This window comes from Desmodus rotundus, chromosome 7 (assembly GCF_022682495.2).
Source record: "Desmodus rotundus isolate HL8 chromosome 7, HLdesRot8A.1, whole genome shotgun sequence".
Taxonomy (NCBI): Eukaryota; Metazoa; Chordata; class Mammalia; order Chiroptera; family Phyllostomidae; genus Desmodus; species Desmodus rotundus.
Genome location: NC_071393.1, coordinates 19,113,533 through 19,141,445, shown reverse-complemented (window position 1 = coordinate 19,141,445; position 27,913 = coordinate 19,113,533). Strand labels below are relative to the sequence as shown.

The window sequence follows — 27,913 nt, the reverse complement described above, 5'->3', positions numbered from 1 at the left end:
GAACTGTTGGCGCCTTGACCCTGTAGTTTCCTAGTGTCTCACACACTGCGCCCCCATCTAATCAGTACCCTGCCTCCAGTGTTCCCGCTGCCACCGCCCCAGCAACTCCTGGCTTCTCCCTGTCCCTTGGCCTTTGCTCAAGTATTTCCTCTTTTTGGAAATTCCTTTCCTTCAGCTTTCTGTGAAAGTCCTGCCTGCTTTGGAGCTTAAGTCTCCCTCCTTCAGAGTATGTCTAGGTCTTGTCCCACTGCTCAGGCCAGCGTCTTTTCTCCCTTTCCCGTGTGTCCATGAAGTGTGGAGCTCTGCCCCCATGGCCTGTGACCTCTGCTTGCCTCATCTCTGCTGACTCAGCCCTTAGTTGACAAATGCCCGTAAGAAGTGGGCTTCCCCCTTGGCCAGGTCTGCAGTGGTCAGTGGTGCAGAGAGGGACGCTCTGGGGGGACCCGTAGCACCCCTTGCTGACTTTGCTGCCATTCACGTCCAGCTTTGACGACCACGACCCAGCAGTGATCCACGAGAACGCATCCCAGCCTGAGGTGCTGGTCCCCATTCGGCTGGACATGGAGATTGACGGGCAGAAGCTGAGGGATGCCTTTACCTGGAACATGAATGGTATGTGGGGCTCTGCACAGCCCAGACTAGCCGCCGTGTAAACACTCCCTGTTCCTGTCTGACGCCCATCGCGTGGGCTCTGAATTTTGAACACGACCTGCAGAACATTGTGCCATAAGTTAAGGAGGTGTGGACTCTGGGTTCAAATCCTGCTTCTGCTACTGTTTCTTGTGGGCCAGGCCCATGAACCTTGGGTCGCTTCCCCACCATGCACATGGGTAGTTCAGGGCCTGCCTGCCAGTCCACAGAGCTCACTGGAGACCTTGCTGCTGCTGCCGGGCCCTCCACTTACCTCCCCGTCAGCCCGGTCCGCCGCCCTGCTCTTCCAGACGCTGCATGTGTGTGCTCGTGCCTCTGTCATCTTGGCTGGGAGGCCTGCCCTCACCCTCTTCATTCTTTCCATCCTCACTCTTTTAAGTCCTGGGTCAGATGCCAGCTCTTCCTGTGCTTCCCTGGCTCCAAAAGTCTGAATGTAACTCTGTGCACGTGAAGAAGAGAAAGGTTAGGAGGAGATGTCCACCCGAGGGATTAGAGTCATTACCACATCTGGGAAGGAGGGTTACATATGTGTTTATTTTCTTCCTCATTTTTGTCCTGAATCTTTCAGACTTTACAAAGAACAACATACTTACATTCAGACAGGAAAAACCCCCCAAACAAACCCCAATCCAGGGAATGTTATTTTTAAACAAATACAAGTTTGGAGTGGCCAGACCCTTAACCACCCTAATGTTTTGTTTTGCATTTTTCAGTCACTTCCATATGCAAACCTGCTTAACATAATTGTAATTATAGTGCAAGCATAATGTTATTTTTCTTCACTTAAGTATCTTCCTGGTTCCTTTGGTTCATAATTGGTGCAGAATTTCCTGCTACCTTGTGGTGTCCTGATTTGTTAAAACTCCCCCTGCTATTGGCTGTCTCCATGGCAGATAACATACTATCTTACAACGTTTTTCTCCCAGAGTGGATTTCCCCAGGGAGGAACATGTGCGGTTGTTGATACGCAGTGGCTTCAAGCTTTCTGGAAGGATTAGGCTGCTTCCTTTGGTCGTCCCCTAGCAATTGGTGTGCCCGGCCTGAATCTGAGGGCCTTTGCCCAGCCCCGGGAATAATGCCTGAGGGCCGGGGTGCCTGTCTTCCATGACCCGTGAGCTAGCTGGCAGAGAGGTGATGTGGCAGACAGGGTGGACATCAGTGAAGGGTTTCGGGAGACGGTGGTGAGTGTAGCCGGGGGCAGGCGCAGTCCACTGGTGACACCCACCGCGGGGATGGGATAGCTCACGGGTGCCAGGCCCCCGCCGGTGCTGTGCATCCCTGCTTCTCTCAGCTCGCCTGCACTATAGTTACATGTTCATTCATCTCTCTACCTCTCCATTTCAACCACTTGAGATCAGGGACTTTATTTTTTATTCCTGTTTTTCATAGAGCATTAGCATAGGACTTGGCCAAACGTAGGACCTTAGTTCCTATTGAATCAGTACGTGTATTGTCTTAGCACTTTCAACCATACATGAAAAGCTCTTACTGTTTTTTTACACCCAGCCCTGTTTCAGAAAGGAAGTAAGGCAGCTTATACATAAGGATGCTTGGTGTAACAGAATAAAGCAAATGCAAAAGGAGTGGTTAGAAAAAACTGGATAAAGGGGAAAATAAAACTAGAACGTATAAAATATAAAATGAAGCCAGCACTCCGGTTCGTACACACGATTCAGTAGGCATCCGTTGCTAGGAGATAGGAAACGGCCATAGCTCTCAGCCTTTCACAACCAGGCGGGGAGAGACAGGGTGATCGGTTCTGCAGTCCTCACTGTGGTCAAGATTAGCAGCAGTCAGTGGCTCAGAAGCAGCAGAATCTCTCATAGCACTTAAATCCACGGGACCCTCTTTCCCCGGCTCTCATGAGTGTACTGTAATGAAGACCAGCATCTCTCTGCGAACTCCATCCACCGTGGGTTTCTCCAGGCTGTTATTCGTAGGAGTCCTCATGCAACATCCACTCAATGTGATGTAGTACGAACACTTGAAGGACCAAAATACTGTTTTGTTTTGTTTTTTTAAAGATTTTATTTCTTTATTTTAGAAGAGGGGAAGGGAGGGAAAAAGAGAGGGAGAAAAACATCGATGTGTGAGAGATACATGACCGGTTGCCTCTCACACGCCCCCAAGTGGGGACTGGGCCCACAACTCAGGCATGTGTCCTGACTGGGAATCAAACCGGCAGCCTTTTGGTTCACAGGCCAGCCAGCACTCAATCCACTGAACCACACCAGCCAGGGCCCAAAATACTGTTTTTATGTGAATTCTTCTTCAATCTAGAGTAATACTGAGTGTGCCTAAAGGCTGTGATAATCTTTTTTCTCAAATTATGAGAAAAAGTTTATTTAGAAAATTACAGAGGTATTAAAAGTGAGCGGTAGAAGAAATGGGTTAAGGAAATGAGTTATGGAGACAAAGAAGGGCCCTTGGAGCTCAGGACAGTACATTAAAAAAGATTTGACGTGCGCTGTGGGTGGGTAGGAGGTGGGAAGGGAGGAGCAAAAGTGCCAGGGCTGTCAGAGTCGGAGCTGGCGGTTAGGAGGCCACGCCCCTGGCATGGTAGCTGAAGGCGCATATTCAGAATTGCTGTTGATATCCTGTTTTTTTTTAATATTAAGCTTTTTAAAAATTTATAGAACATTAAAAAAAATTTTATTGATTCTAGAGAGAGGAAGGAAGGGAGAGAGAGAAATACTGACTTGCTGTTCCACCCATCAATGTTATTCATTGGTTACTTCCTTTGTGTGCCCGAACCGGAGATCAGACCTGCAACCTGGGCATATTGGGACAGCGCTCTAACCCACCGAGCAACCTGGCCAGGGCCCATTCCTATTTGTTAAAAGTCATGTTTAACTTAATTTAAATTTCAAGTGACCTTAAAGGCTATGAGAGTATTTATCACAAAGAGATTAAAGTTGTGAAGCAGCACTAGTTGAGCAGCACGAATGAACTGCGTGCAGTGCAGGCCACTCTTTCTAACCAGGATTCTCTCTAACAAGCTTTCGGTAGCCACTAGTTAATGACGAGTTTGAGGTTTTCTTCTCTGAGAAGGACTTGAAAAGAAGCTTATTTGAGTTGCTGGCGAAGTATGGCATTCTCTGCTTTAACAGTCAGCCTCCTGAGAGAGTGTTAAAGTCCTTCAGAAAGGATAAGCCGCTGAGCAAGAACACATCTCTATGTAGATGCCAATTTGGCCCCGAGGGGGATGAAGGCATCTCAGGGCAGTGCCACGAGCTGCCTCAGGAGAAGGTGTGGAGTCTGCTCCTGCACGCAGGCCAGGCCGGGAGTGATCAGGGCCTGAGGGTCTACACAGCAGGGCGTGGCTACAGGAAGCAGTCGGTGGAGATTCGTTTTCACATGGTCACTTGAAAACCCCAAATGACAGATTCAAGAAGCTGAGCGAACCCCAACAGGATAAACCCAAAGAAACCCACGCCTAGATGCATCATAATTAAACTTCTGAAAGCTAAACACCATGAAAAAATTCTTGAGAGTACCCAGAGAAAAATAACATCTCATCTGCAGGGAAAAGCTAGCTTAGAATGACAGATTTCTCATCACAGACGACGGAGGCCAGAGAAACTGGCACAATGTTTTTTTAAGCAGTGAAAGAAAACTGCCAATCCAGATTCCTACAGAGAAAAATCCCTTAGGAATGAAGGGGGAATCCTTCTCAGATGAAGAGAAGGCTATCACCTGTAGGCCTAACCTAAAGGAGTGATTGAAAGAAGGGAAATGACAAAAGAAGAAATTTTGGAACATCAGGAAGGAAGAACATGATAAGCAAAAATATGGGTAAATACAATAGGTTTTCCTTTTCCTCTTTAGTTTTCTAAATTATATTTGACAGTTGAAGCAAAAATTATAACACTGTCTGATCTGGTTCTAAGTATATGTAAAGGAAATATTTAGGGCAATTACATTAAAAATGGCAGAGAGTAAAAGGATATGAAGAAGCAAGTTTTCAGGCTGGGTAGCTCAGCTGGTTAGAGTGCTGCCCCAATATGCCAAGGTTGTGGGTTCCATCCCTGGTTAGGGCGCATATAAAAATCAACCAATGAATGTATAACTAAGTGGAATAGCAAATTGGTATCTGTTTCTCTCCAAAATGAATAAAAAAAATTAAAAAAGAAGTAAGGTTTCTGTACTTAACTTGATCTGGTAAAATGAAGAACCCAGTAGACTAAATTAGGTATGTATAATATACATAAAATTTCACTTAAAAATGCTATACAAAGTGCTCTGACCAGTGTGGCTCTGTGTAGCAGTGTCCTGCAGAATGAAAGGTCACCAGCTGATTCCCAGTCAGGACACATCCCTGGGCTGTGGGCCGGTCCCACATGCAAGAGACAACCAACCGATGTTTCTCTCTAACATCAGTGTTTCTCTCCCCCTCTCTCCTTCCCTTCCCCTTTCTCTAAAGATCAAAAAATTTTAAAAAGTGCTATACAAAGAGATACAGTCATAAATAGTACAGATAAGTCAAAATGGAATCCTAAAGAAAGTTCTAGTAACCCACAGGAAGGAAGGGAAAAAATAAAACAGAAAAACAGAAAACAAAAATAAAATGGAAGTCTTAAGCCTTAGTATGTCAATAATTACTAGTTAAAAAACAGAGATTAGCAGATTGATCTTTGAAATGACCCAACAATATGAGCTACAAGAAACTCATTTCAGATATAATGATATAGGTAGGTTGAAAGTAAAAAGATATACAGAGATACATCATGCATTCATTAATCAAAGAAAAGGAGGAGTTGCAATATTAGTATCACATAAAGCAGACTTAAGAGCAAAGAAAATGACCGGAGTTGGAGAGGGAACTTAAATGATAAAAGGGTCAATCCACCAAGAAGATAGAGCAATCCTAAATGTGTATGCAAGTAAACAACAGAGCTGGAAAATACGTGAAGCAAAACTGATAGAACTGAAAGGAGAAATAGACAAATCCACAGTTACATTGCAGACTTTAGCATCCCTTTCTCAGCAACTGATAGGACAACTAGACAGAAAATCATCCAGATGATAGAAGAACCCGACAGTACCATCAACCAACAGAATTTGATTGGCATTTACATAACATTCCATGCAACGTAGCAGAATACACATTCTTTTTAAGTCCCTATGTAACATATACCGTATAAACCATATCATGTGTCATTAAGCCTCAACTCAATTAAAAAATATACACAGACCTGAATGAAAATAAAAAATATCAAAATGTATAAGATTCAGTGAACATGGCTGACATGGTAATTTAATAGCACCATTGCCCACATTAGAAAAGAGGAAAAGGTCTGAAATCAATAATAATCTCTCACCTCAAGGGTCAAGAAAATGAACTCAAAGCAAGCAGAAGGCTAGACATAATAAAGAGAAGAACAGACATTAATGAAATTGAAAACAAAACAATGGGGAAAATGAAACATAGCTCCTACTTTGAAAAGATCAGTAAAATTGACAAACCTCTAGCAAGACTGACCACAAAAGAGAGAAATATAAATTGCCAAATTTAGAATGAAACAGGAGCCATCACTATAGACTCTGCAGATATCAAGAAGAAGGGAATACTATAAACAACTCTATTTGATAAGGAACATCTACAAAAAATCTTACAGCTAACATCATATTTAATGGCGAAAGGCCAGCCACTTTCTCCCTAAGATGAGGGACAAGGCAAGGATGTCTGCTTTTACCACTTTGTTCAGCCTAGCGCTAGGAGTAATAGGCAGTGCAATAAGGCAAGAAAATGAAATAAAAAACATATTATGGATCAGTAAAGAAGAAATAAACTGTCCTTATTTGTAGATAATATGATTGTCTACATAAATGTAGATTGTCCCAAGCAATCTACAAAAAAAATTGTTAGAATAACTGAGTCCAGCAAGGTCACAAGATACAAGAAAAACAAGCAAAAATCAATTGTATTTCTGTGTACTATCATTGAACACATGGACATTCAAATTAAAAATATATTACCCCTTACACTCAGTCAGTAAGAAATCCTTAGATGTTACTGTAACAAACATGTGTAGGACTTGTATGTCAAAAACTATAAAACACTGATGAAAATAATAATTAAAAGATCTAAATAAATTGACAGACAGCCATGTTCATGGATTAGAAGATTCAAAATATGTTCTCCCTAAATTGTTATGCAAGTTTAATGCAGTTTCTATGCAAATCTCAGCAAGATATTTTTGTAGTTACAGACAAAGCTGTTCTAAAACTTAAAGGGAAACACAAGGGAACTAAAGCAGCGAAAGCAGTTTTGCAAACGAAGAATGAAGTGGGAGGAATCAGTCTCCCCAGTCTCAAACTTTACTACATTGCTGCAGTAGTCAAGACTGCATATGAATCTGCAACTAAAAAGCCTAAGTTTTTTTGAAATGCTGTGGACAGTGTACTCATAGGCTACTTAGTCTGAACGCTTTAGCTTTCTGCTACAGTCTTCAAAATAAACTACCTTTGCTTTTCTGTGAGTTACTGAACATAGGCTGGCCGAATGTGCTAGTGGTGCTGTCAGGCCAGCTAGCCTCTAGTACTTCTTTCGGGCCAGTGAGGGAATACAGGGGTCAGTTGTCTGTTAAGCAGAGCTGGTTCTTAATAATGGAATCATGCTGTGTGCGTATAAGGGAATTCATTCTTGGCTTTCTCGTGTCTGTGGCTCATTCTAGGGTGGTGTGTGGTCATTAAGGTTTGGGTTAGGAGAACAGGGCAGAAAGGGGACAAAAGTATATGATTGCGCAGTACCTTGCTCTAGTCTGGCCAGTCACAGGTGGACCCTGCCAGCTCATGCCTGGTGCCGTTACATTTCCAGGGTTCAGGATCCATGCCCTTCAACTTGTCGAGTGCATATGCTGCCCACAGTCAGAAACGGGGAAGGTCTGTAAGAAGCCACAAACAGCCTAGTACTGTCTCTCAGAGATTTTTCTACTGGTGAGGAAGAGGTGGATGGATACGCATCTGCTTCGTCTTCCAGTGGGAACTGGCTTCAAAGTGGCTTGTCCAGAAGGAACCTGTGTTAGTTTGCTAGGGCTGTCATAACATGGGGGGCTTAAACAACAGAAATTTCTTTTCTCCCAGATATGGAGACTGGAAGTTTGAGATTAAGTGTTGGCAGTGTTGGTTTCCTCTGAGGCCTCTCTTCTTAGCCTATAGACGGCTCTTTTCTCCCTGTGTCTTCATATGGGCTCCCCTGGTTGCCTGGGCCAGAAGACGAGAGGAGAGTACAGACATGGCACATCAGCTCTGAGGTGCCTTTGCTTCCTCTCCCCTCTAAATGTCGCATTGGTTAGAACTAATTGCCTGGTGTAGCAGTGTAGTGGTGCCCGGGAGCAGAGAGAACCTGGTATGGGAGAACACTTAGGGCCTTGAATCCCCCCAGGAGTGCGAAGGAGGAGGTAGATATGGAATGATGGCCAGAAGGGAAGAGTTCATCCTTTGCTTCCTTCCCCTGCCAAGTCTGGAAGGGCTACCCTCAGTTCCTCGTCCTCCTCATCTTTATCCCATCTTCGTCTGAGAGGTTTAGCAGCAGCAGAAGGGGTAGGGGGAAGTCAGAGCTGAGATTAGGACCTGCAATCCATCAGCAATCCCTGCCCTCTTGCCTGATTTCAGAGAAGCTGATGACCCCTGAGATGTTTTCAGAAATCCTCTGTGATGACCTAGATTTGAACCCACTGACGTTTGTGCCAGCTATTGCCTCTGCCATCAGACAGCAGATTGAGTCCTACCCCACGGACAGCATCCTGGAGGACCAGTCAGACCAGCGCGTCATCATCAAGGTAGGCAGTTCCTGTCCACGTGCCAGGGCCTTCCTTGTCTTGGGGGGTCATGGGACACTGGGTGTCCATGGAAGCCTGTGGGGCAGTGCCCCTGGAAAGCTGTCTTTGTCGTTCTTTCGTTGTGTTCTGTAAGCTCTGTCTTCTAGATATCAGTCCCTTGTCCACTGTGTGAGTTGCAGATATTCTCTCCCATTGTGTGGGTTGCGTTTTTATTTTGTTGATGGTGCCCTTTGATGCATATGAGTTTTCAATTTTGATGAAGTCCAGGTTTTCTATTTTTTCACTGCCTATACCTTTGGTGTCATATCCAAGAAATCATTGCCAAATCCAATGTCATAAAGCTTTTCATCTATGTTTTTTCTAAGAGTTTTGTAGTTTTAACTCCACATTTTTGTCTTTTATCCATTTTGAGTTAATTTTTATAAATGCTGTTAGGAAAGGGTCCAGCTTCATTCTTTTGCTTGTGGATATCCTGTTTGCTCAGCATCATTTGTTGAAAAGACTGTCTTTTCTCCCATTCAGTGGTTTTGGTGCCCTTGTTGAAAATCATTTGACCATGTATGCAAGGGTTTATTTGTGGGCTCTTTATTCCATTGGTTTAGATGTCTGTCTCTGGCAGTACCACACTGTTTTGATTACTGTAGCTTTGTAAAAGGTTTTTTAAAACAAGATTTTTATTTATTTATTTTTAGACAGAGGGGAAGGGAGAGAAACATCAATGTGTGGTTGCCTCTTGTGTGCCTCCCACTGGGGACCCAGCCTGCAACCCAGGCATGCACCTGAGACTGGGAAATGAACCAGCGACCCTTTGGTTCATAGGCCTGTGCTCAGTCTACTGAGCCACACCAGCCAGGGCTGTAATAAGTTTTAAAATCAGGAAGCATGAGTCTTCCAACTTTGTTGTTCTCCTTCAAGATCATTTTGGCTGGTCAGGCAGGGTTCCTTAGATTCCATATGAATTTTAGGATGGATTGTTTTCCTGTTTCCACAAAAAAAACGTGTTGGGATGTCTTTTCATTTATTTTTCCCTTTTTTAATTACTTTCACCATTGTTTTGTAGTTTTCATTGTACAAGTCTTTCACCTTCTTGGTTAAGTTAATTCCTAAGTATTTTGTTCTTTCTGATGCTGTTGTAATGTAATTGTTTTCTGAATTTTCTTTTTGGATTGTTCATTGTTAGTGTATAGAAATGTAGCTGGGTTTCGTGTTGTATGTTTGTATTCTTCTACTTTGCTGAATTTATTAGCTCTAATAGTTTTTTAATATAATCTAGGATTTTCTCCATAGATGATCATAATCATCTGTGAACAGAGATAACTTCTCCCTTTATAACATGGGTGCCTTTTATTTCTTTTTCTTGTCTAATTGCTTTGCCTCGAAATTGCAAGAGCAGGTATCTTGTCTACTTCCCGATCTTAGAGGAAAAGCTTTTAGTCTGTCACTATTTAGCATGATATTCACTGTGTGTTCTTCACATATGGATTTTATTATGTTGAAGTAGTTTCCTTCTCTTTCTAGTTTGTTGAGTGTTTTTATCTGGAAAGAGTGTTGGATTGTGCCAAATGCCTTTTCTCCATTAACTGAGATGATCACGTGATTTCTGTTCCTCATCTGTTAATGTGGTGCATCCGTGCTGGGCAGTTTTTGCGCTGAACTGTCCTGGCACCGCCGGACTCAATCCCACTGGTGGTGTGTAACCCTTTTAATGTGCTGCGTAATTCGGGTTGCTACTCTTTTTTTGAGGATTACTGCATCAGTGTTCATAAGGAATATCGATCTGTGATTGTTTTCCTTTCTTGCAGTGTCTGGCTTGGTATTAGGGCGATGAATTATGAAGTGTTGCCCACTTCACGTTTTTGGCAGAATTTAAGAAGGATTTGTGGTAGTTCTTTTGTAAGTGTTTGGTAGAATTCACCAGTGAAGTTATTAAGTCCAGGGCTTTTCTTTGTCGGGAGATTTTTGATGACTGATTCAGTCTTCTTGCTAGTTAATTACTTTTGAGAAAAATATGAATTTGTTGTCTTTAGCCTGTTTCAGTTTCACGTTACAGCCAACTAACAGAACAAAGGGCCCAACTGAGAAAAGGGGGCATCCTGGGAGAGAAGCGGGGGTGTTGGGCATGGTAAGGGGAGCCCCCCCTGTGTCCCAGTGCACATACTGCTGCCTCTGGAGCAGGCCCGAGGCCGTTGCTCTGTGGAGTGAGCTGTACCCAGCCACATGGCTCCGAGTGGCCAGGGCCAGCCCCATACAGGGTCCTCATGAGTCTGACCAGCTGGCTTCCCTGACATCTTTCTCAGAATTGAGTGTCCCTTTTTTGGGTGGTGGTTGTCTTGATGGGGGCTTGTGACAGCCATACAGAAAGTTGTCAGGCAGTTCAAACGCTGCCTGGGGCTGCCACCTGCTCTCTTGACCAAAGACTTTCTTGGTGACTGGGCAGTTGTTGGCCATAGGACCCCTTCATGTCCTCCAGCCCACTATAAGCCCTTCCCAGGGGGTGACATTTGCTGACGGGCTGTTGGCAGGCTGTCCCTAGGTGGGGTTTCCACCTGGCGTGGTGGTGTGAGGGCTTGTCTGCTCTGGGGTCAGACACCGCTGGCCCAGGGAAGCCCCGCTGCTGTGGAACAGTGCTGTGTTTACCAGGCGCCACGACCTAGGTGATGGCGTCCCATCTTGTATGTCAGGAAACTGAAGGTCACACCCAAGGCTTCCCATGCGCAGCTGGGACTTCAAAAGAGCTGGGTGCTTGCTTCCGTGAGGATATTCTTTGGCTGGCTGCTGGGACGCAGTGGAAGACAGGAATCTTCGGAGTGCTGGTTCCTGAGGAGCGTCTTTCCTCACAAAGCTGTGCCTTAGCTTGGAGCCGCCGCGGACAGATGGTCTCAGCGGTACTGGGACCGAAGCCCAGGCCTGGCCGCCTTGACCAGGGCGCCTGGGCCGGTCGGCTCCGCTCGCTTCCAGAGGCCTGGGAGGCGTGGTGCTGCCGAGAGTCAGACCTCCACACTTCGTTCGGTTGGCCGGGCCCGTTCTGGGGAGTGGGTGAAAACGTGTATGGGGTGATACAGATCGAGGCTGTGGAGACAATGAGAACCTGGTACCAGTGCTGTATGCTTGCTCGGAGGTCCTGGCTCTGCGTTGTCTCTGTGAGCTCACCCCTCACCATCCCACCGCTGCCACCAGCTGACGCTGCCTCCAGCAGAGGTGTCAGTGGCAGCCAGTGTCTCTCCTCTGCTCAGAAGCTTTGCAAGCTTTGCACATCCCCCTGTGGAAACCTCAGGCCCTACTCTGCTGGGGGCCCTTCCTCCCAGAGAGCTGCAGGCCTTCCCTCTCGTTCATTCAGTTCTTCCTAAAATGCCGCCTCTTCCCAGAAGCCCTTCTGTTCCTCCTGCGTAATGTGGCTGACCCTGTACCTTCTACCCGTGCTCTCTTTTTCCTCCTTAGCACATGGTACCATTCACTGCACACCCATGTATTTATTTTATGTATGTCTCTCCCTCCCTCTGCTGGATGTCAGCCCATGGAGACAGCTTTGTGTCTCTCTGACCCACTGTTGCACCCCAGCCTCTCCTTGGTTGGTATGCAATAATCCACGCTATTTAATGATTGAAAGCATTCATGACAGGTCAGTGGAGGGCAGACAACCCAGTCCACACGGCACCGCCTGGTAGCAGAGAGGACTTGCGTGGTTGTACCCAGGGCAGGGCTTGCTGGCTGTGAACCGCTGCCCCAACCGGTTCTGTTTGGTTCCGTTTGGTCCTGTTAGGTTCCGTTTGGAGCATTTCTGTGGGCTGCTTGCTGCTTGTTTTTTCCTGTCCCAGTGTGCCGATGTGGGTCGCCAGGTATTTGGATCCTGTTAGGGGAAGAGGCAGCTCTTTTGGTTCCATTCTGTAAACCCAGGGTGGTCGCCCAGCGGGTGAGAAGGGACTGGGGCTGGGCTGCAGTGAGTGGAATGTGAGGCATAGGACTCAGAGTTTGGGTCCTACGTCACTCAAGGAAGGGAGAAGTCCCTGTGTGGGCTGGGCCCTGAGCAGTGGCCAGTTCACTGCCCACCTTAAAAGCCAAGTTGAGCTGTCACTGGCGTGGCTCAGTTAATTGGGCATCATCCCACAGACAAAAAGGTCACCTATTCGATTCCTGGTAAGGGCACATGCCTGGGTTGCAGGCCAAGTCTCCAGTAGGGGGCATTCGAGAGGCAACCAAATGATGTTTCTCTCAAACATTGATGTTTCGCTCCCTCCCTTCCACTTATGCTAAAAATAAATACATAAAACCTTAAAAATAAAGAAAAGAAAGAAAGCAAGACGAGTTGAGCACTCAAGCACAATGGGGTGAATGGGCAGATAGGCCATGTCCTGCGCACCTGGCAGAGCAGTGAGCCATGGTCCCAGACTCACATAGCTGTGGGAGAAGTCTTGTGGACACGACGCTGAGTGAACAAAGCCCGACCCCAAAGAGTGCTTGCTTCCTGTGTGATCCAGTGGTGCCAGTTTCAGAGTAGGCACAATCAGGTGTGGGTTGAGAAGTCAGGGTGGTGGTCTCTGGGGCAGGCTTAGGCGGGGCGCTCTTGGGGTCCAGGCTGTGTTCTCCCTTGGTCTGCATGCTGCACGCTACAAGCTGCACGTCGGCGGGGTGCTGCAGCGAGTATGGTGCAATAGTTCGCTGTGGGCCTCTGCTCCCCTCCCAGGCTTTGCTTGTGCCTTGTGAGCTGGTGTAGGTACAGTTTGCATCTGTGAGCGCACTTAACAAGGTGATTGCCAAGTGGGTCATGCTGTGTAAGAGACAGTAAGGGGTAGATGAGGGCTCAGGGACAGTGTCTGATGAGTGACGGGTGTAGTCATGTCAAAATCAAGACCAGCAGGAACGAAGGGGATCAAGGGGTTAGGAGTAGGGGCGAGGTGGGACTCGGTGCCTCAGGGCCACTTCAGGGTCTTCCCTTGCAGGTGATCCTGCTGGGCCCTGGGTCAGAACTCCTTGTGGCCACCCTGGTTGGTTCGTGGGCTTAGCCCCATTTTTGTGGATGGGGGGCTGCAGCTGGAAGGACAAGGGCCACACCTGGTCCTCAACGAGTAAGTGGAGGGCAGGGCGCGCCGGCCTGCCTCCCACAGCCCCTCTGTCGGACGAGCCCTGATGGCTCTAACTTGGTGCTTTGCTTCTGGCCCCAGCTGAATATCCATGTGGGGAACATCTCCCTGGTGGACCAGTTCGAGTGGGACATGTCGGAGAAGGAGAACTCTCCTGAGAAGTTTGCCCTGAAGCTGTGCTCGGAGCTGGGGCTAGGCGGGGAGTTTGTCACCACCATCGCCTACAGCATTCGGGGACAGCTGAGCTGGCATCAGAAGACCTACGCCTTCAGGTAGGATCACTGATGAGTCCCTCTCTCATTCGTCCTTAAACTTGATTTTGGGGAAAAGACTTCTTCCTGTGCACGGTGAGATCTCCAAGATTTTCTGGAGGTTTGCAGCATAGGCTGGTCTCGGGTGGCCTTGCTCCTTCTGCTGCCTCACGTACCCCAGAAGCAGGGCTCCCCACCCCCATCATGGTGGGGTGGATTTAAGGAGTTAGAGTACCTGCCCTCTTTGTCCTCCACCCACCCCGCGTTGCCCTGGACCGTACTCTGCTGCCAGCAGCCCCTCCAGAGCCTTCACACCCCTTTGTCCCCCCATCTCTGCACTCTTGCCCACACTGTCTCTGTCGCGGGTGCACGCCCCAGGTTCTTCATCTGATGGACTTGTGTTCTGTCTCAGACAAGGGCTACTCCATAGCGCCCTCCCCGGCTCATGCAGGGACTCCTCCAGCAGCCGCTCTTACTGTCGCATCTCGCCATCGTCGGGCGGAGGCCAGCTGGTGAGCACCCATGCTGGCTGCACCCTGTTCGGGATGCTATGGGAGATAAAGAGCTGGGTTCAGGCCACCTGTGAAAGTGGAAGTGTAAACACAGCATTCTGGTCCAGTGTCCTACGGACCAGAGGCCTGGGCTCTTCGCGAGACATACATGGCCTTCCTGTTGGCCCTGGCTCCCCGCGTGAAGCACCGGCCCTGCAGGAGGTGGGCCTCGGTGAGCATTCACCCAGAGGTGGCGCTCGCTCGCCTCAGGACTGTTCCTACCGTCACACCAACCCGACCCGAGCTCTTCTTCCATGTTCGGGTGGTGTGTGTGTGTGTGTGTGTGTGTGTGTGTGTGGTGTGTGGTCAGTGTCCCTGCGTCAAAACAGGATGTTAGGATTTATTCCGCTCGTGAAGCTGTCACCACCCACATGTGGTGGTCATTATTTAGGGGCTGAAGCTTGAAGTGCTGCATGAGGAGAAATAAGATCTTTTTGCAAAGACATAACCATTAATGGGGCTCATGAGTGTGTTTGTGTCTCAGCTGATTCTCCCAGAAATCCCAAGAGACAGCTCCCTTATGGCTTCCTGTAAATCTGAGCAAGAGAGGAGGAATGAGTGTACACCCACATGGCTTGAGGTTCTGGCCCTGGGAGACCTTGGAGTCCCTCGGTGGTCTGTGCTCCCAGCCTCCAGGCAGAGATGGCACATCCGTCACCTCCGTAACCCTCCAGCAGTCCTGCCAACGAGGTGGTCCTGCCTCACGGACGGGGGTCCAGGCCCAGAGAGGAGAGGGGAGGTGATGTCTGGCCCACGTCTTGTGCTTGCTGTGTGAGACCCACTCAAGGTGTGTCAGTGCGTGTCTGTTCACTCGGGAGTTCCACGGCCAGTGGGCCACAGACCCGGCTGGGGTGGCCGTGCTTCCTGGGGTTGACTCCTGGGAGGTGGTGGTGTCACGTAGGTCTTGAGAGTGAACACCGATGACACTGAGCACCTCATTCCCCAGATGCTGACTGAGTCAGAGCCTGCTTGCTGACTGGCCCCTGCACGGTGGGTGTCACGCTGCTCTCAGCAGCAAGACCCTGCGGGCGTTGACATATGACACCATCCCTCCTGCTCTTATCTCTGCTCTTATCTGCGTGACCTGAGCCCTCCCCCTAAAGTCCTGACCGCAGTGAGCCAAGTAGCTCCAGAGCAGGCGCCCCTCAGGAGCCCCTGGTGGTGACAAGTCGGGACTTACAGACAGATCCCTCCCTTATCTCGGCAGCCAGTTAATAGATTCCGATTTTGTGGATGGGGAGCGTCACAGACCTCTGTCCCACCTCAGACTCTAGTGCTGAGTTTGCCGGTTTCACATTCTTGGGCACCGGGGATGCTCGTCCCCTCTGATGCAGCCTGGGCCAGCCAGGCAGGAGCAGCATCCCAGGTGCCTTTTGACGTCAGGGCCCACTTGCGTTCCCCCAGCTGACCAGGCCTTAGGAGCCTTTCGTGCTGGGCCCGGCCTGTTGCGTGTGCTCTGTCTGGTCGGGCAGCTGGATGCTCTGGAGAGAGCTGTCAGGGGCAGGAGAGGAGCCTTCGGTCAGGGCCGGCTTGTCACAGGCTTCCTCGCCCAGGGGACAGAACTACAGTGAGCCAGGGGAGTCCCATCCACCCCCCAGACTGAGCCCAGTGCCTGGCTGTGGTGCCCTTCTCATCAATGGCATTGTGTTCATAGTAGAGCAGGGCAGGATGCCCACAGTCAGGGGAACCAGGGTAGAGAACAGGCTGCTTCCCTTCAGGAAGCCAGATGGGAAGGCCTGATGTGGGTGAGCACGGAGGGGAGCATGGACACGGGTATGTGGCAGAGGGGTTGGGGGCCCCGAGCTCCTAGAGGACAGAGCTGAACCAGAGTGACATAGAAGTGTTCTGGAGCCTGCAGAATGGGGATGAAGAGACAGTAACAGGAGAGGGATAGGGCTCCATCTGGGGGGTGGGGGTGGGCTGAGCAGAGCATGCGAGGGTGTCACACATGCACTGAGACAGTGAGCTGCTACCCATGAGGAGAGTTGCATTCGTCAGAGTTAACGGCACCTCCTCTAGGCCAGCCCTGCGCGCCAGGCTGGGGCCACAGAGAACAAACAGAGGAGACTTGTGTGTGGTCACTGAAGGTACCAGAGGCTGCAGGCACAGGGAGGGAGGTGTTTGGTCGGGGGTGTGGAACCTGGAATGAAGTGGCCAGGGTAGGGTGCTGGCCAGGAGGAAGTCAGGACAGACAAAGACGTGGGACCTGGCAGCTGGGCCTGATGGGGGACAGAGAGGCAGAGTTACTGGAGCAGCAGGGTTGGAGACACCTGAGTCACTTTGGACTAGTTGGCCGTGAGCCGCTGGGGTTACTCCTAGTGCTCTGCCCACCTGCCCTATGAGCAAGGTTTGCCTGTCGGTTTGTTTTGTAACAGCTTGTTGACGTATAATTCACATACCGTGTAATTCACCCACCTAGGGAGTACAATTCAGATTCTGTGGGTTTTCATGTATTTGCCGAGTGTGCAATCCTCACAGTTTACAAACATTTCCCACCACCCCATGCCCCCCTGCCCCAAGGCTCTTGGCCCTGGGCAACCACTAACGTACTCTCTGTCTGTAGATAGCCTGTTCTGGACGCTTAATGCTGTGCAGTATACAGTAGTCCCCCCTTATTGACGGGGATACGTTCTAAGACTCCCAGTGTTTGCCTGAAACTGCAGAGAGCGCCGAGCCAAACATACACCATGTCTTTCCCTGTATACGCACCTTTTCACGTAAAGGAAGCACTTTCGCCTCTCTCTGGCATGCCAAACTGCCAGCGTCCCCACTCTTGCGCTGTGGGGCCGTTGCTAAGTGACATGAGGCTGCCATGCACTGCCATGCTGTGGAAGCTGATCGGATCGCCAAGACGGCTGCCCTGCGACTATCAGGCTGGTAGCGTGTATCTGTAGCAACGTGGAGACGCGGGACAGAGGGATGGCTCACATTCTGGACAGGACGGGGAGGGGGGCGTGGTGTGAAATTGCATCATGCTGCTCAGAACAGCGTGCGGTTTAAAACTTCTGAATTGTTATTTTCAGAATTCCCATCTAATACTTTCAAGCTACGACAGCAAAACCTTGAACAAAGGGGGACTACTGGGCACTCTTCTGTGGCTGGCTGCTTAGCGTAATGTTTGCAAGGTTAATCCATACGGTGTCCTATGTCAGAACTGACTCCGTTTTCTGGTGAATAAGATTGCATTGTATCGACGCCCCGCATTTTCTGTATCCAACCAGTAAAGCGGTCTGCCAGGCAGGAACCGCCAGCCACAGGCCCAAACACCGCTCCTCACCTTGAGGGCCACCAACTGAATTCGTCAGTGCCCATTTGTCAGGTGATGGGTATTTGGGCTATTTCCACTCTTTGGCTGAGACCAGTACTGCTGTGGTCATTCACGTACAAGTTTTTGCTTGAATACCAATTTTCCATTCTCTTGTGGACGTATGTAGGTGTGGAACTACTGGATTGTGTGGTAACTATCCTTAGCACTTTGAGGAACTGCCAGGCTGCTTTCCAAAGCGACTGTGCCATCTCCCTTTCCCACCAGTGGCCTGAGCGTCCCGGTTTCTCCACGTTCTCAGCAGCATTCACCTAACCGTTTCATCCTGGCCACCCTAGCGAGTGGGCGCGGGGGGCGTCTGATTACGGTTTTGTTACATCTCCCTACTGACAAACCATTTCGAGCATCTTTCATGTCCTGCTGTCCATCTGTATGTCTTCTTCGGAAGGGGGCTCTTCCAGTCCTTCGTTTTTGTTTTTAGATTAGGGAGTTTCAGGAACTCTTTATATAGCCTAGGTACAGTCCCTTATCAGATCCGTGATTACAAATGTCCCCCATCTTGCGCGCTGTCCTCTCACTGCGCTGTCCTCTCACTGTGACAGCGCGCCCTGACGTCAGGAGTTTTACGTGTCGATGTGTCCCAGTGTATATGTTTTCCCTTTCAGCGTCACATAAAAACCATGGCTTACTCCCAGGTCCTGCCCCAGCGCCTCTTGTTAGAAAGACTGCTCTTTCCTCATCGAGGACTTGGCATCTTTGTCCAAAGTCAGTTGATCTTCTTTTTGTTGTTGTTTATTCTTCCTAAGTCAGTTGATCTTTTTTCCCCAAGTCAGCTGATCCCGAGCTGGAGGCTCACTCGTGGAGCTGCGTCTCCTCCCCTTCCCGGTGGAGCAGCCGTGGGCAGGTGGTCCCCCAGTCCTTGCTCTCTCCTTTCCGTGGGGGCACGGAAGTGCTTCTCAGCCAGTCTGCATGACACATGACAGAGACCCCACTGGAAATGAACCTGAAGACACTTTATGAGCACGTTGCCTCAGACACGACCACCCCGCCTGGGCTCTGGTCTGTGTGGTGTTCTGTCCTCCAGGCCCATGAATCATAATCCCCATGGAGGGGTGGGAGGCAGGGTGGGTCCATGCCCTGCCTGTGTGTGTCCCCCCCCCCCCCCCCCGCCCCACCTGGAGTCCAGCCTGCTGGCTCCAGGCCCCATTCTTGTTGTGAGCAGTTCTTATTTTAGAATAAACCCACTGGAGTGGAATCTTCCCAGAGCCAATGGGGATAAACAAAGGGCCTCCAGGACCCACTCACCAGCTCTTGTTTAAATTAAAAGGAAAACATGTTTTCTTCCCTTTCGTGTGGGCTTGGCGCTTTTCATGTCTGCCCCCCTGAGGAAGGCGGTTGCGGTTGGGAGCCCTCGCGGTGAGGAGCGGTGTTTGGGTCTGCGGCTGGCGTTCCTGCACCATCAGACCACCTCACTGGTCGGGGAACAGCTGTCGGGAGGGCTCAGGAGATCTTGGCCCCAGGGTGCCAAGGGGTGGGGGCTGGCGCTGCTCAGTCACTGGCCTCTGAGTCACCAACTCCTACTCAGGATTCCGGGCCTTGTGGGTGCGGACCCCACAGGCAAAGATTCAGCAGTGAGAGGTGATCCCCACTTCTGCAGGGACACCACAGCCCGCACCCTGAGCCGTGCCATGTGTGCTCACGGGGCCCCAGGCCTCAGGCTGGAGAGCAGCGTAGGGAGGCCGGAACAGACCCTTGGCGCTGCCCCATGCTGGCTGGCGTCCTGAGGAGTGGGGGCTCTGCACCCAGAGCCCCCTGGGTGGCTGTTCATCGCTAGTCAACCACACACGTGACCTTGGGCGCAGGTTTCAGGGATGCTGTGTAAGAAGGCCCCTGGCCCGTAGGAAGCTCCCCAGTGGATGTATGCTAGTTGCTTCAGTGAGTGTAATCCTCGGAAAATCCCTCAGGCCAATAATATCTTTCCTATTTTCCAGAGGAGGTGTCAAAACCAAGGCCGCCCCACCAGGGGCCTATTCTGTTTTATTCCGTCAGCGTCCACCAGGCACCTCCCTTGGGCCTTGCCTGCGCTCACTCTTCCCAGAGCTGACGGTGCTTTGCAGGGCTGCAGGCTTGTGGGGGCAGACTCCTGGCAGGCTGTGGGCTGTGGTAGAGCTGGGCAAGGCTGAGCCTCAGGAGAAAGGCGCAGCCTCCCAGCTGGAGGAGAAAGGGTCTGGGGAGGCTGGAGTGGTGATAGTGGGGAGGTGGAGGGGGAGGGCCTCGCTCTGTGGCTTGTCTGCCAGGCCAGGGGTTTGGGCTGTTGCCCTGAAGCTGGGAGGCACACAGGCCATCCTGGCAGTTGTGGCCCCCATGTCTCTTCAGGCTCCTGTCCCACAGACTTGAAAACTAAGGCCCAGAGAGGTGGCAGGTCAGCTTTGTCCTCCCTCCCCTGGTGTTCCTGCCCACCCCTCTCCCCCCACCCTGTGCCTTCGTAGCCTTTGTCCAGGCTGAACTCCCCCACCCCCGCTCTGTCCACTTGGAAAGAGGGTGTGCAGGTGTCCTTTGGGGTGAGGGACCTCAGGGTAGAGTGGTCAGGGGGTGTGAGTTCAGGGCCTAAGTCTCTGCCCTAAGCAAATAGTTCAGCCCCTCCGGAGCTTATGTCCGCCCTGCGGAACTGGGCTGAGGGGCAAGTGTGTGGGACGTTCAGGAGCAGGCTGGCCCAGTGGACCCAGTGAGGGGGTGGCCCCTCCTTTTGCTCTCCTTTCACCCTCCATCTGTCTCACTGATTGGTGGGTCCTGGCTCTGGATACTGAGCAGTGCAGACCACCTTCCCCTTCCTCCCAGTCCCCGTAGAAACAGCTGGCTCAGCCACACTGTTCTGTCACGGGAACTACCTCCATAGTGAGTTCCCATCTTCTGTCTCCCAGATCTAGAGACGCTGAGGCAGCAGCAAAGGGCGTTGCTTTGAAGAGAAGCCCGGGGTCACGAGGGCAGCACTGTTGTAGCCAGGGGAGGTCCTGGTGTCTCCGGCTCGGGTGACAGGAACATGCCAGGCTGCCCCTATCAGGAGTGTTGCTCTCAGGAGCTGGGCATGGAAATGGGCCCAGCTGGGAGGAGGTGGGGGAGGAAGCAGGAGAAGCCTGAACCTTACCCCAGGCCCTGGCTCCAGCATTCCCTCTGTTGGCAGGCAAGCAGTAGACAGCGGTGTCTGGGGGCCTTTCCAGGTGCTGTTCTGTAAACCTGCACTTCTTCTCTCCCCTCACCATCCCAGTGAGAACCCCCTGCCCACCGTGGAGATTGCCATCCGGAACACGGGAGATGCTGACCAGTGGTGCCCACTGCTGGAGACCCTGACTGACGCCGAGATGGAAAAGAAGATCCGTGACCAGGACAGGAACACAAGGTACCCCCTCCACCCCCGCCCCAGAGTGCCTGCAGCTGGCTCTGCCCACAGGCACTGCCTTCCAGGCGGGTACAGAGCCACCACCTTTCCCCAGGGACCAGTTTCTTTCTGGGAGAGGACCTGCATGTCCCAGTGTTATGAGTCCCCTTCTATCCCCTAGGATACAGATTCCAAACCTTGTAGGGAACAGAAGCCCTTAGATTGGGTCTGACCACAGCTCAAACCCAGGTTTCAGGACCCCTGAAGAGGTGGGCAGGGCGCCTGAGCAGGCAGGTGTGAGGACTGCTTCTGGGCCCCCAGGGCACACAGGTGGAGGCCAGGGGAAGGGAGGGGCTGGGGATCCCTCCTGCCTTGTCTCACTCTGTCTCTACTCCCCTGGCTGCCCTAGAGAGCCCTGGGGGTAGCAGATGCCCAAGGCTGGAGAGCTGGCCCTGGGTCACCACCCTCTCCCTTCCTACAGGCGTATGAGGCGTCTCGCCAACACTGCCCCAGCCTGGTAACCAGCCCATCAGCGCTTGGCTCCCACGGAGCGTTCAGAAGACCAGCCTGTCTCTCCATCTTCTGGCAAAGAGGGAGGCAAGGGGGCAGCCCAGGGCCATCCTGAGCAGCGCTGGCACGGAGGCCTTTCAGGTCGCCTTCCCCCCAGGCACACTTTCCATTTGCTGAGCCCTAGTCCCTAGTCCCCACCCCCCCAGTCTCTGGTCGAGAAGAGGCCTCATTTTGGGTTGTGTTTTGTTTTTGTATAGGAGCCCCAGGCAGGGCTAGTAACACTTTTTAAATAAAAGGCAACAACAGGTCTTGTTCCATTTCTTCAACGTGCTAGCGTAAACAGAAGAATGGAGAGCAGGGGGCAGGTCCTGTTGCGGTGGGGGAGCCAAGGCTGGTGGGCCAGGCCTCCCACCCTGCTCTGCCTTGGATCCCTGGGGGGTGTTGACAGGGCTCCAGGGCTTTACTGTCAGTGCCCCAGGTCCAGTAAGACCGGAGTTACAGTGGAGTCCTTGCTTTCTGTGGGGCCCTCCAGCTCCCCCCCCTACCCCCCACCAGCGCTCGGGTGTCTTTGTAGAGGAGGAGAAATGATAGGTGTGGTCCCGAGGCTCAGGGGACAGGGACCCCTTGCCCTTCAGTGAGCTCCATCCCCCTGTCCTGGTCTTGTGGAGCAGCCCACAGCTCTCCTGCCGCCCTGCACTGGGCTGGGCCACGGTGGTCAGGCTGTCCTGGCCGGGAGCGTTGCTTCTCTGGAGTCCCTTGCAGAGGCCCCACCCTATTATGCAGACACTGCGGGGGCATCACCAGCCTGGGTACCTGTGCCCGGCTATTCCAGCTCCAACAGGTGTGCAGCACTCTAGCCACACTTCCCAATACTGCACATGTACCAGGTAGACTGGGGCATCGCCGCCCCTGGCTGGCATGTGGCCAAGGCCAGCTCCTCCCTCCCAGGCTGGTTGTGAGGAAGAATGCATGTGGAGCAGCACGCCTGGCCCGGTGCCGGCCTGTGGGGTGGGGATGGGTATGGAGGAGGCACAGCCCTGCCTCTCTTCCCAGCTCTGTCTTCAGCGAGCTTGTCATCACCTCTGCATCCTCACCTCCTCTGTTAATGTGGAGATGTTCCTGCTCCACAGAAGGGACCTGGGTGGGCCTCGCTAAGTCAAGTACTGCCTGATGAACTGGGCACACAGCTGCACTCACTGAAGATAATGGACCCAGACCCCCAGCACTGGACTGGTGCCACCTTCAGTTGCTGGCAGGTCCTTCTCCAGCCAGGGCAGGGCTGAAGGTCAGGACCGCTCTGCTCCTTGGGAGTGTGACAGGGGCCCCATGGCACCTGGTTCCTCGCCTGAGTAGGGATTGGGGCTCTCCGATGCCAGGATATAGGGGGAGATGGGCCTTACCATCTAGGCTGGGGGTGGAGGGGTCCTGTGAGCATGTTCTGGGACGTGACAGCTCCCAGGGAATTTGTGCTCAGGCTCCTACCCTTCATCCAGGAGTGGAACTTGCTGGAGCAAGGGGCTAGTTGGGCTTCATTGGAAGGCCCTGACAAAGAAGATTCTATTCTGGGCCCAGGCCTAGTTGGCCTTAGAAACTAGTGGGCTCCATTAGCCAGGTGGTTGCTGGGTCTGTGGGCAAGAGATAGCCCCGGGGCTCTATAACTGGTGGGGTGGAACGAACCCTGCCTGCCTCAGTCCCACTGGGCAGCTTAGCCCACCCACCTGGGAGAGGCCTGGGGAAGGGCCAGCGAACCAGGCCTGGGTCTGAGCCCACACTTGCAGGGTCAGCTGCTGGTCCACCAGGTTTCCCTACAAAATTACGGAGTATTTTTTATCCATGAACATGACAAGCCCTGAGACGCTGATCATCCAGGAAGAAACCATAGTGCAGACTGGTCTACAGCAACGAGGAAAGCTGGCCAGGTCATCTGACGCCCACTTTACAGAGAGAAGTGAGCTGTGGGATCGGATGAGGCTCCTGTTGTCCTCAGCCAAACGAGGCAGGGACAGGACTTCCCAGGGTTCTCGGCTTCAGCCAGTGCAGGACTCTGCGAAAGCAAACACTTCTCCAGGCTTTCGAGTCACAGAAAGGACAGAGGACCCAGTCCTGGCTCTCCTCTGCACCTGAGCCCATGGGGCCTTGGCCATATCCTAGTTGCTTGTCTGTTAGTTGCTTAGCTAGAAAATGGGGCAAAGGTCCACTTGTTGGGTGTTGGTGAGGGATGGGAGGGGCTGAGTGAGGCATCAGCCTGAGGGCACCACAGGCAGGAGCGGGCCCCAGAGTCCCACAAAGACCAGGCTTGGCACAGCCAGGGACAGCCTGGTGTTTGTCCCTGCTACCAGGACCTGGCCAACCCCCTCTCTGACTGGCATAGAGCAGAGGCCCAACACAGGTGGGATTTGCCCAAGTTTGCACTGAGGCCCTGGAGAGGCTGGGATGAGAACCCCGTGTCTGCCATCTGGGAGCCCAAAGCTCTGTCTGACAACGGTGGGCAGGTTCTTGACCCTCTCCGGGCTTCCCATTCTTCTACCTGCAGTTGGTCTGAGAAGGCAGTCCAGGGCAGAGGGTGGGCACGGCGGACTAGGCTTGGGGGCCCTAGGTTAGGACCAGCAGTGCCTGCCCAGCATGGAAGGGTGCAGCCAGGTGAGGCGAGGGGAGCCAGTGCTGTGAGCGAAGAGGCTACAAATTACTCTGTTTATTTGGGTGGCCGGCCACCAGACAGGTTGCTGTGCTGCAAGCAGGGGTTAGGGATGGGATGGAGGCTTGACAGATGCTGGGGAAAGGGCCCCTGGGGCTGGCCTTGGGTGGGGTCACTGCTGCAGAGGTCCTGGCTGTTCCTCAGGGAGGGGCAGGTAATTGGGGTCCTCTTCCGGGGCATCCAGTAGCAGCTTCCTGTGGGGAGGGGCCCAGGCTGAGCTGAGGCCAGCATGGGTCCCCCAGGGTGTCCAGAGCTGTCTGAGGGAGAGTAGGGCAGGTTGTCATTTCCAGTACTCACAGGAAGCCGGGGGTCAGCAGCAGCCTCTTGCCTCCAGGCTGGTTGGGAAAGACATCCTCCAGGAAGTAGTAGATGTGTCCCACAGCGATCCCTGTGGGAGAGCCAAGGACTGCCGAGGCCACTCTCCCTGCATGGTCCGGGGCCAGCACAGCCTGCTCTGGGCCTCCATGTGCATCCCTGGAGGCCCAGCCAGGCTCAGAGCAACCTCAGGCCTCAGAGGACAGGTGTCCGAAATCCTGCACAGACTGCCAGCCCAGGGTGGGGCTGGGGTTGGCCCTGGAGGGGTTCACAGGACCCAGGACCTGGGGAGGGGAGGGCCTGAGAACCTCAAAGGAGCGGGAGCCATGGCTGGAACAATGACCTTCCCATCCCCACCCTGGTCAGGACCCACAAAAGCTTCAGCAGGTGAGGCCTGGAGATGGGAAGCCTGCAGGCCTGCTGGCTTGTGCAAGGGGCTATAAGAACAGAGAGGCAGGGTGGGGGTGGGGGCACATGAATGAGGGGTCCAATGTAGGTGAGAGGGAGGGCGGTGGCAGAGCAGCCAGCTTGGGATGGGCTGGCTAGCTGGACAGGCAGGCTCACCCAGCAGGTCCACGAGGATCGAGTTGCCCAGCAGCATTGAGAAGCCCATGAGTGCCCAGGGCAGGAATGGTGCCTGGAACGTGAGGAGGCCGAAGAAGTTGACCCTCACCTGAGGGCTTCGGCGGCTCCATACATACACCAGCATGGCTGTAAGGGCCTGGCCCAGGAAGAACAGGCTGCCCAGGAACCCCAGCAGCTGAGCCAGAGTCAAGGTGCCTCCACTGATGGCAGCCTCAGCCCCTGCCCAGGGGCCCCCTGACTTGCTAAATCCCTGCCATCCTACTGGTTTCCCTACCCCCATCTAGGTGTGCCTGGCCCAATCTAAGGTCATAATGTGGCCTTCAAGCCCCACGTGACTGCCCTGATTCTCCACCTCACCCCAGCCTCCCACCGCTGCCCATCCTTGCCTCAGTTTCTCCTGCTGCTGGCTTCTAGAGCTCAGCCCGAAGCACCCCACCTGGCTCTCCTTCAGATCACCATGTGGGGTCTAGCCCCGGCGTCTGGGGCTGAGCACAGAATGCACGCTCAATGCACCCTAAAGTAAGAGTCCCTCCCGGCCTGGGCACTTAGGTCGCGGCCCAGGACCAACACAGGTTGGTTGCCTAAGTGCCCGGGCCTGAGGTTCTGGAGTCTGGGAAGGATACAATCATAAGGACTCCCCCAAAGAGAAACATGAAAACGAAGTCGGCCTTGCGACCACGGAAGGAACCCTCCTCCAGCATGCGGCAGTACCGGAACCTGTGGAGTCCGTATAGGAAGTGCCACCGTAAGGGCCTCAGTTTCCCGCTCCCAGCCATCTTAGCCCGGTGGGCCCGCCCACTCCCCGTCGGGGTCCGTGCGGCACAGGATACACGAAGAGCATGTTGAAGAAGAAGCTGAATCCCAGGGGCCCGAAGAAGAGGAAGTTGGTGAGAAGCCTCCAGACCTGAAAGGGGCAGGCGGTTGAGCGCGGGGCATACGGGGCTGGGCCGTCAGGTGCAAACGCAGGGTGACCTTACCTGGAACTTCCGGAACACGAGGTGCGGGTTGAAGTAGAGCTGGAAAGGGGTAAGGAGCTCCAGCTGCTGCAGAGTCAGGGGTGCGTCAGGTGCTGCCCTGGGATCCAACCGTAACCATGGTGACCCCCCTCCCTGGGCTGTAACCATAGTGTTGCGCCCCCGCCCAGTAAGCTCACCACGGCGGCTGTGGTGAGGACGCAGGCAGTGGTGTAAGCCCGCGTCACCGCCGGCACCTGCAGAAACTCGGCCGCCAGCCCCTGCCACGCCATTGAACTTTCTCAGGCACGCGTGGCCCAAACTCCTGCGAACTCTTAACCTGCCTCCAAGCCCCGCCTTCCCACCTTCGGCCAATCCACATGGGAACCGCTTTGTGCCCCGGCTGAGGGAGAGAGACCTGGGGCCAGGTAACCAATAGGAGGAGGAAGCGGGGGGCTGGGGGCGGGACGGGAACGTGGGCGGATCGAGCCTTGGGGCCAATGAGCAAGCCCCGCAGTTGAGCACGTGGCGGTTGTTGTGGTGTTGTTGGTAGCGGCGCGGGAGAACTTGCAGCCAATGATTAACTGGGCGCTGCGCGGCAAACTACAGCGGGGACCAATAGCGGGGACCCACGGGGCCACTCTGGGGGCGGGGCTAAGATACCCTTAGTGGAAAAAAAACGAGATCAAGGCACAGCGTGACTGGAAGGGGCGGGGACTTGGGGTGTGGGTAGCGCAAGGCTGGGCTCAGTCTGGCTGTGCAGCTCTGTGCACCCACTTTGGGCTGGCCGGCGACCTGGGACAATCCTGCTCATCTCTGAGAACCAGAGACAGTGCCCCCTCACCCACAGCAAGGGAGGCACTCAGCAGCATGGCCCAATCCTCCCGCACGTCCAGGGCCCCGCTAGATCACGTCAGTTCCTGTGGGGGAGTCTTCCTGGGGTCCCGCCAGAGGAGATGCCAGAATGGGGACTTGCAGACCCTGTGGGATTCGAGGGTGCAGAAATGGGCTGGAGCAGGTGGACTGGTTGGAGGGGACCTCACGTTACTTCGGTGGGAAAGAGAAACTCCATTTATTCACTCTATGAAAGTTAACTGTTTATTGACCACCGACTGTGTATCAATAAACACATCCACTGTTCTGGATCTTGTGTTTGCAGCAGCCTAAGAGACTTTCCCTTACGGTGTTACCGAGGGGATCAGCAGTCATAGATAGGTCTGTGCTAATATGAGCCCGTGTTCACAGGACAGTGCGCTGACAGCTAAGTGGGGGGCGGAGGGTCAGGTAGTGGGCCCATGCTAGGATGGGGTGATCTGGGAAGTCTCAGTGAAGAGGTAACACTTGATTGTTACTTTTAAAAGATTCCTGTGGCAGTTGTGAGGACAGTAGTCTGCCAGAGGAATCAGTGAGCAGGAGGAGGCTGCGAGAGAACTGCAGAGTGAGTTTTGGAGGTTAAGGAGACGTGGGGTGTGGGTTTGCAGGCAGCCTGGACAGAGCTGTGAGAGAGACATCAAGGGTGATGTCGAGGCCTGAACCACAGGGTGGATAGAAGGTGGTGAACTTTTCCAAGATAGAGAATGCTTGAGGGAAATGGGGCCGACTACCTGACCCTCTGCCCCAACTTAGAGTATAAGTCCCTGACTTAGAGTATAAATAGAGAGCCCTGTTCTGGCCTCACTGGGTTTGCATGACATCCACCTGGAAGAATCCAAGGGCGCTGGGGAAGAGGCCGGATAAGTGATGTAAATGCGGTTATCATGAATCAGCAAGTCAATGGTGTTTGCAATCCTGGGCCTGTATGAGATGTCCAAGGGGCAAGGCTAGACTGAGAAAAGAAGGGGCCAGGCCTGGGCAGCTCGGCCTTCATTGGTCAGAGAGGCAGATCCAGATGGGGAGGGG

At 52.6% G+C, this 27,913-nt stretch overlaps 2 protein-coding genes across 6 annotated transcripts in view; one reads left to right on the top strand and one right to left on the bottom strand.

Annotated features, from left to right (window-relative positions):
* SMARCB1 (SWI/SNF related BAF chromatin remodeling complex subunit B1) overlaps window positions 1-21,773 on the top strand; it is a 31,771-nt gene extending 9,998 nt beyond the window's left edge. For both annotated transcript variants that reach the window (XM_024557416.3, XM_024557415.3), the window contains exons 5-9: window positions 485-612; window positions 8,269-8,435; window positions 13,595-13,785; window positions 20,846-20,977; window positions 21,438-21,773. In XM_024557416.3, the coding sequence (XP_024413184.1) occupies window positions 485-612; window positions 8,269-8,435; window positions 13,595-13,785; window positions 20,846-20,977; window positions 21,438-21,477 (658 nt within the window). In that variant the 3' untranslated portion in view covers window positions 21,478-21,773. The remainder of the gene's footprint in view (window positions 1-484; window positions 613-8,268; window positions 8,436-13,594; window positions 13,786-20,845; window positions 20,978-21,437) is intronic.
* Window positions 21,774-24,143: 2,370 nt separating this feature from the next.
* On the bottom strand, window positions 24,144-26,396 carry DERL3 (derlin 3). 4 transcript variants are annotated; one of them, XM_071221903.1, is made up of 7 exons: window positions 26,215-26,396; window positions 26,039-26,104; window positions 25,892-25,965; window positions 25,685-25,778; window positions 25,041-25,236; window positions 24,459-24,549; window positions 24,144-24,351 (listed from the first exon to the last, which is right to left on the bottom strand). In XM_071221903.1, the coding sequence occupies exons 1-7, from the start codon at window positions 26,305-26,307 to the stop codon at window positions 24,159-24,161; spliced, it is 807 nt and encodes a 268-aa protein (XP_071078004.1). In that variant the 5' UTR covers window positions 26,308-26,396; the 3' UTR covers window positions 24,144-24,158. The 4 variants fall into 4 exon arrangements, with proteins under 4 accessions (XP_071078004.1, XP_045048885.1, XP_024413104.1 ...); XM_045192950.2 differs by having other exon boundaries at window positions 24,144-24,355; window positions 26,039-26,077; window positions 26,215-26,394; XM_024557336.4 differs by having other exon boundaries at window positions 24,144-24,355; window positions 26,039-26,101; window positions 26,215-26,393.
* Between the last annotated feature and the right edge of the window lie 1,517 nt (window positions 26,397-27,913).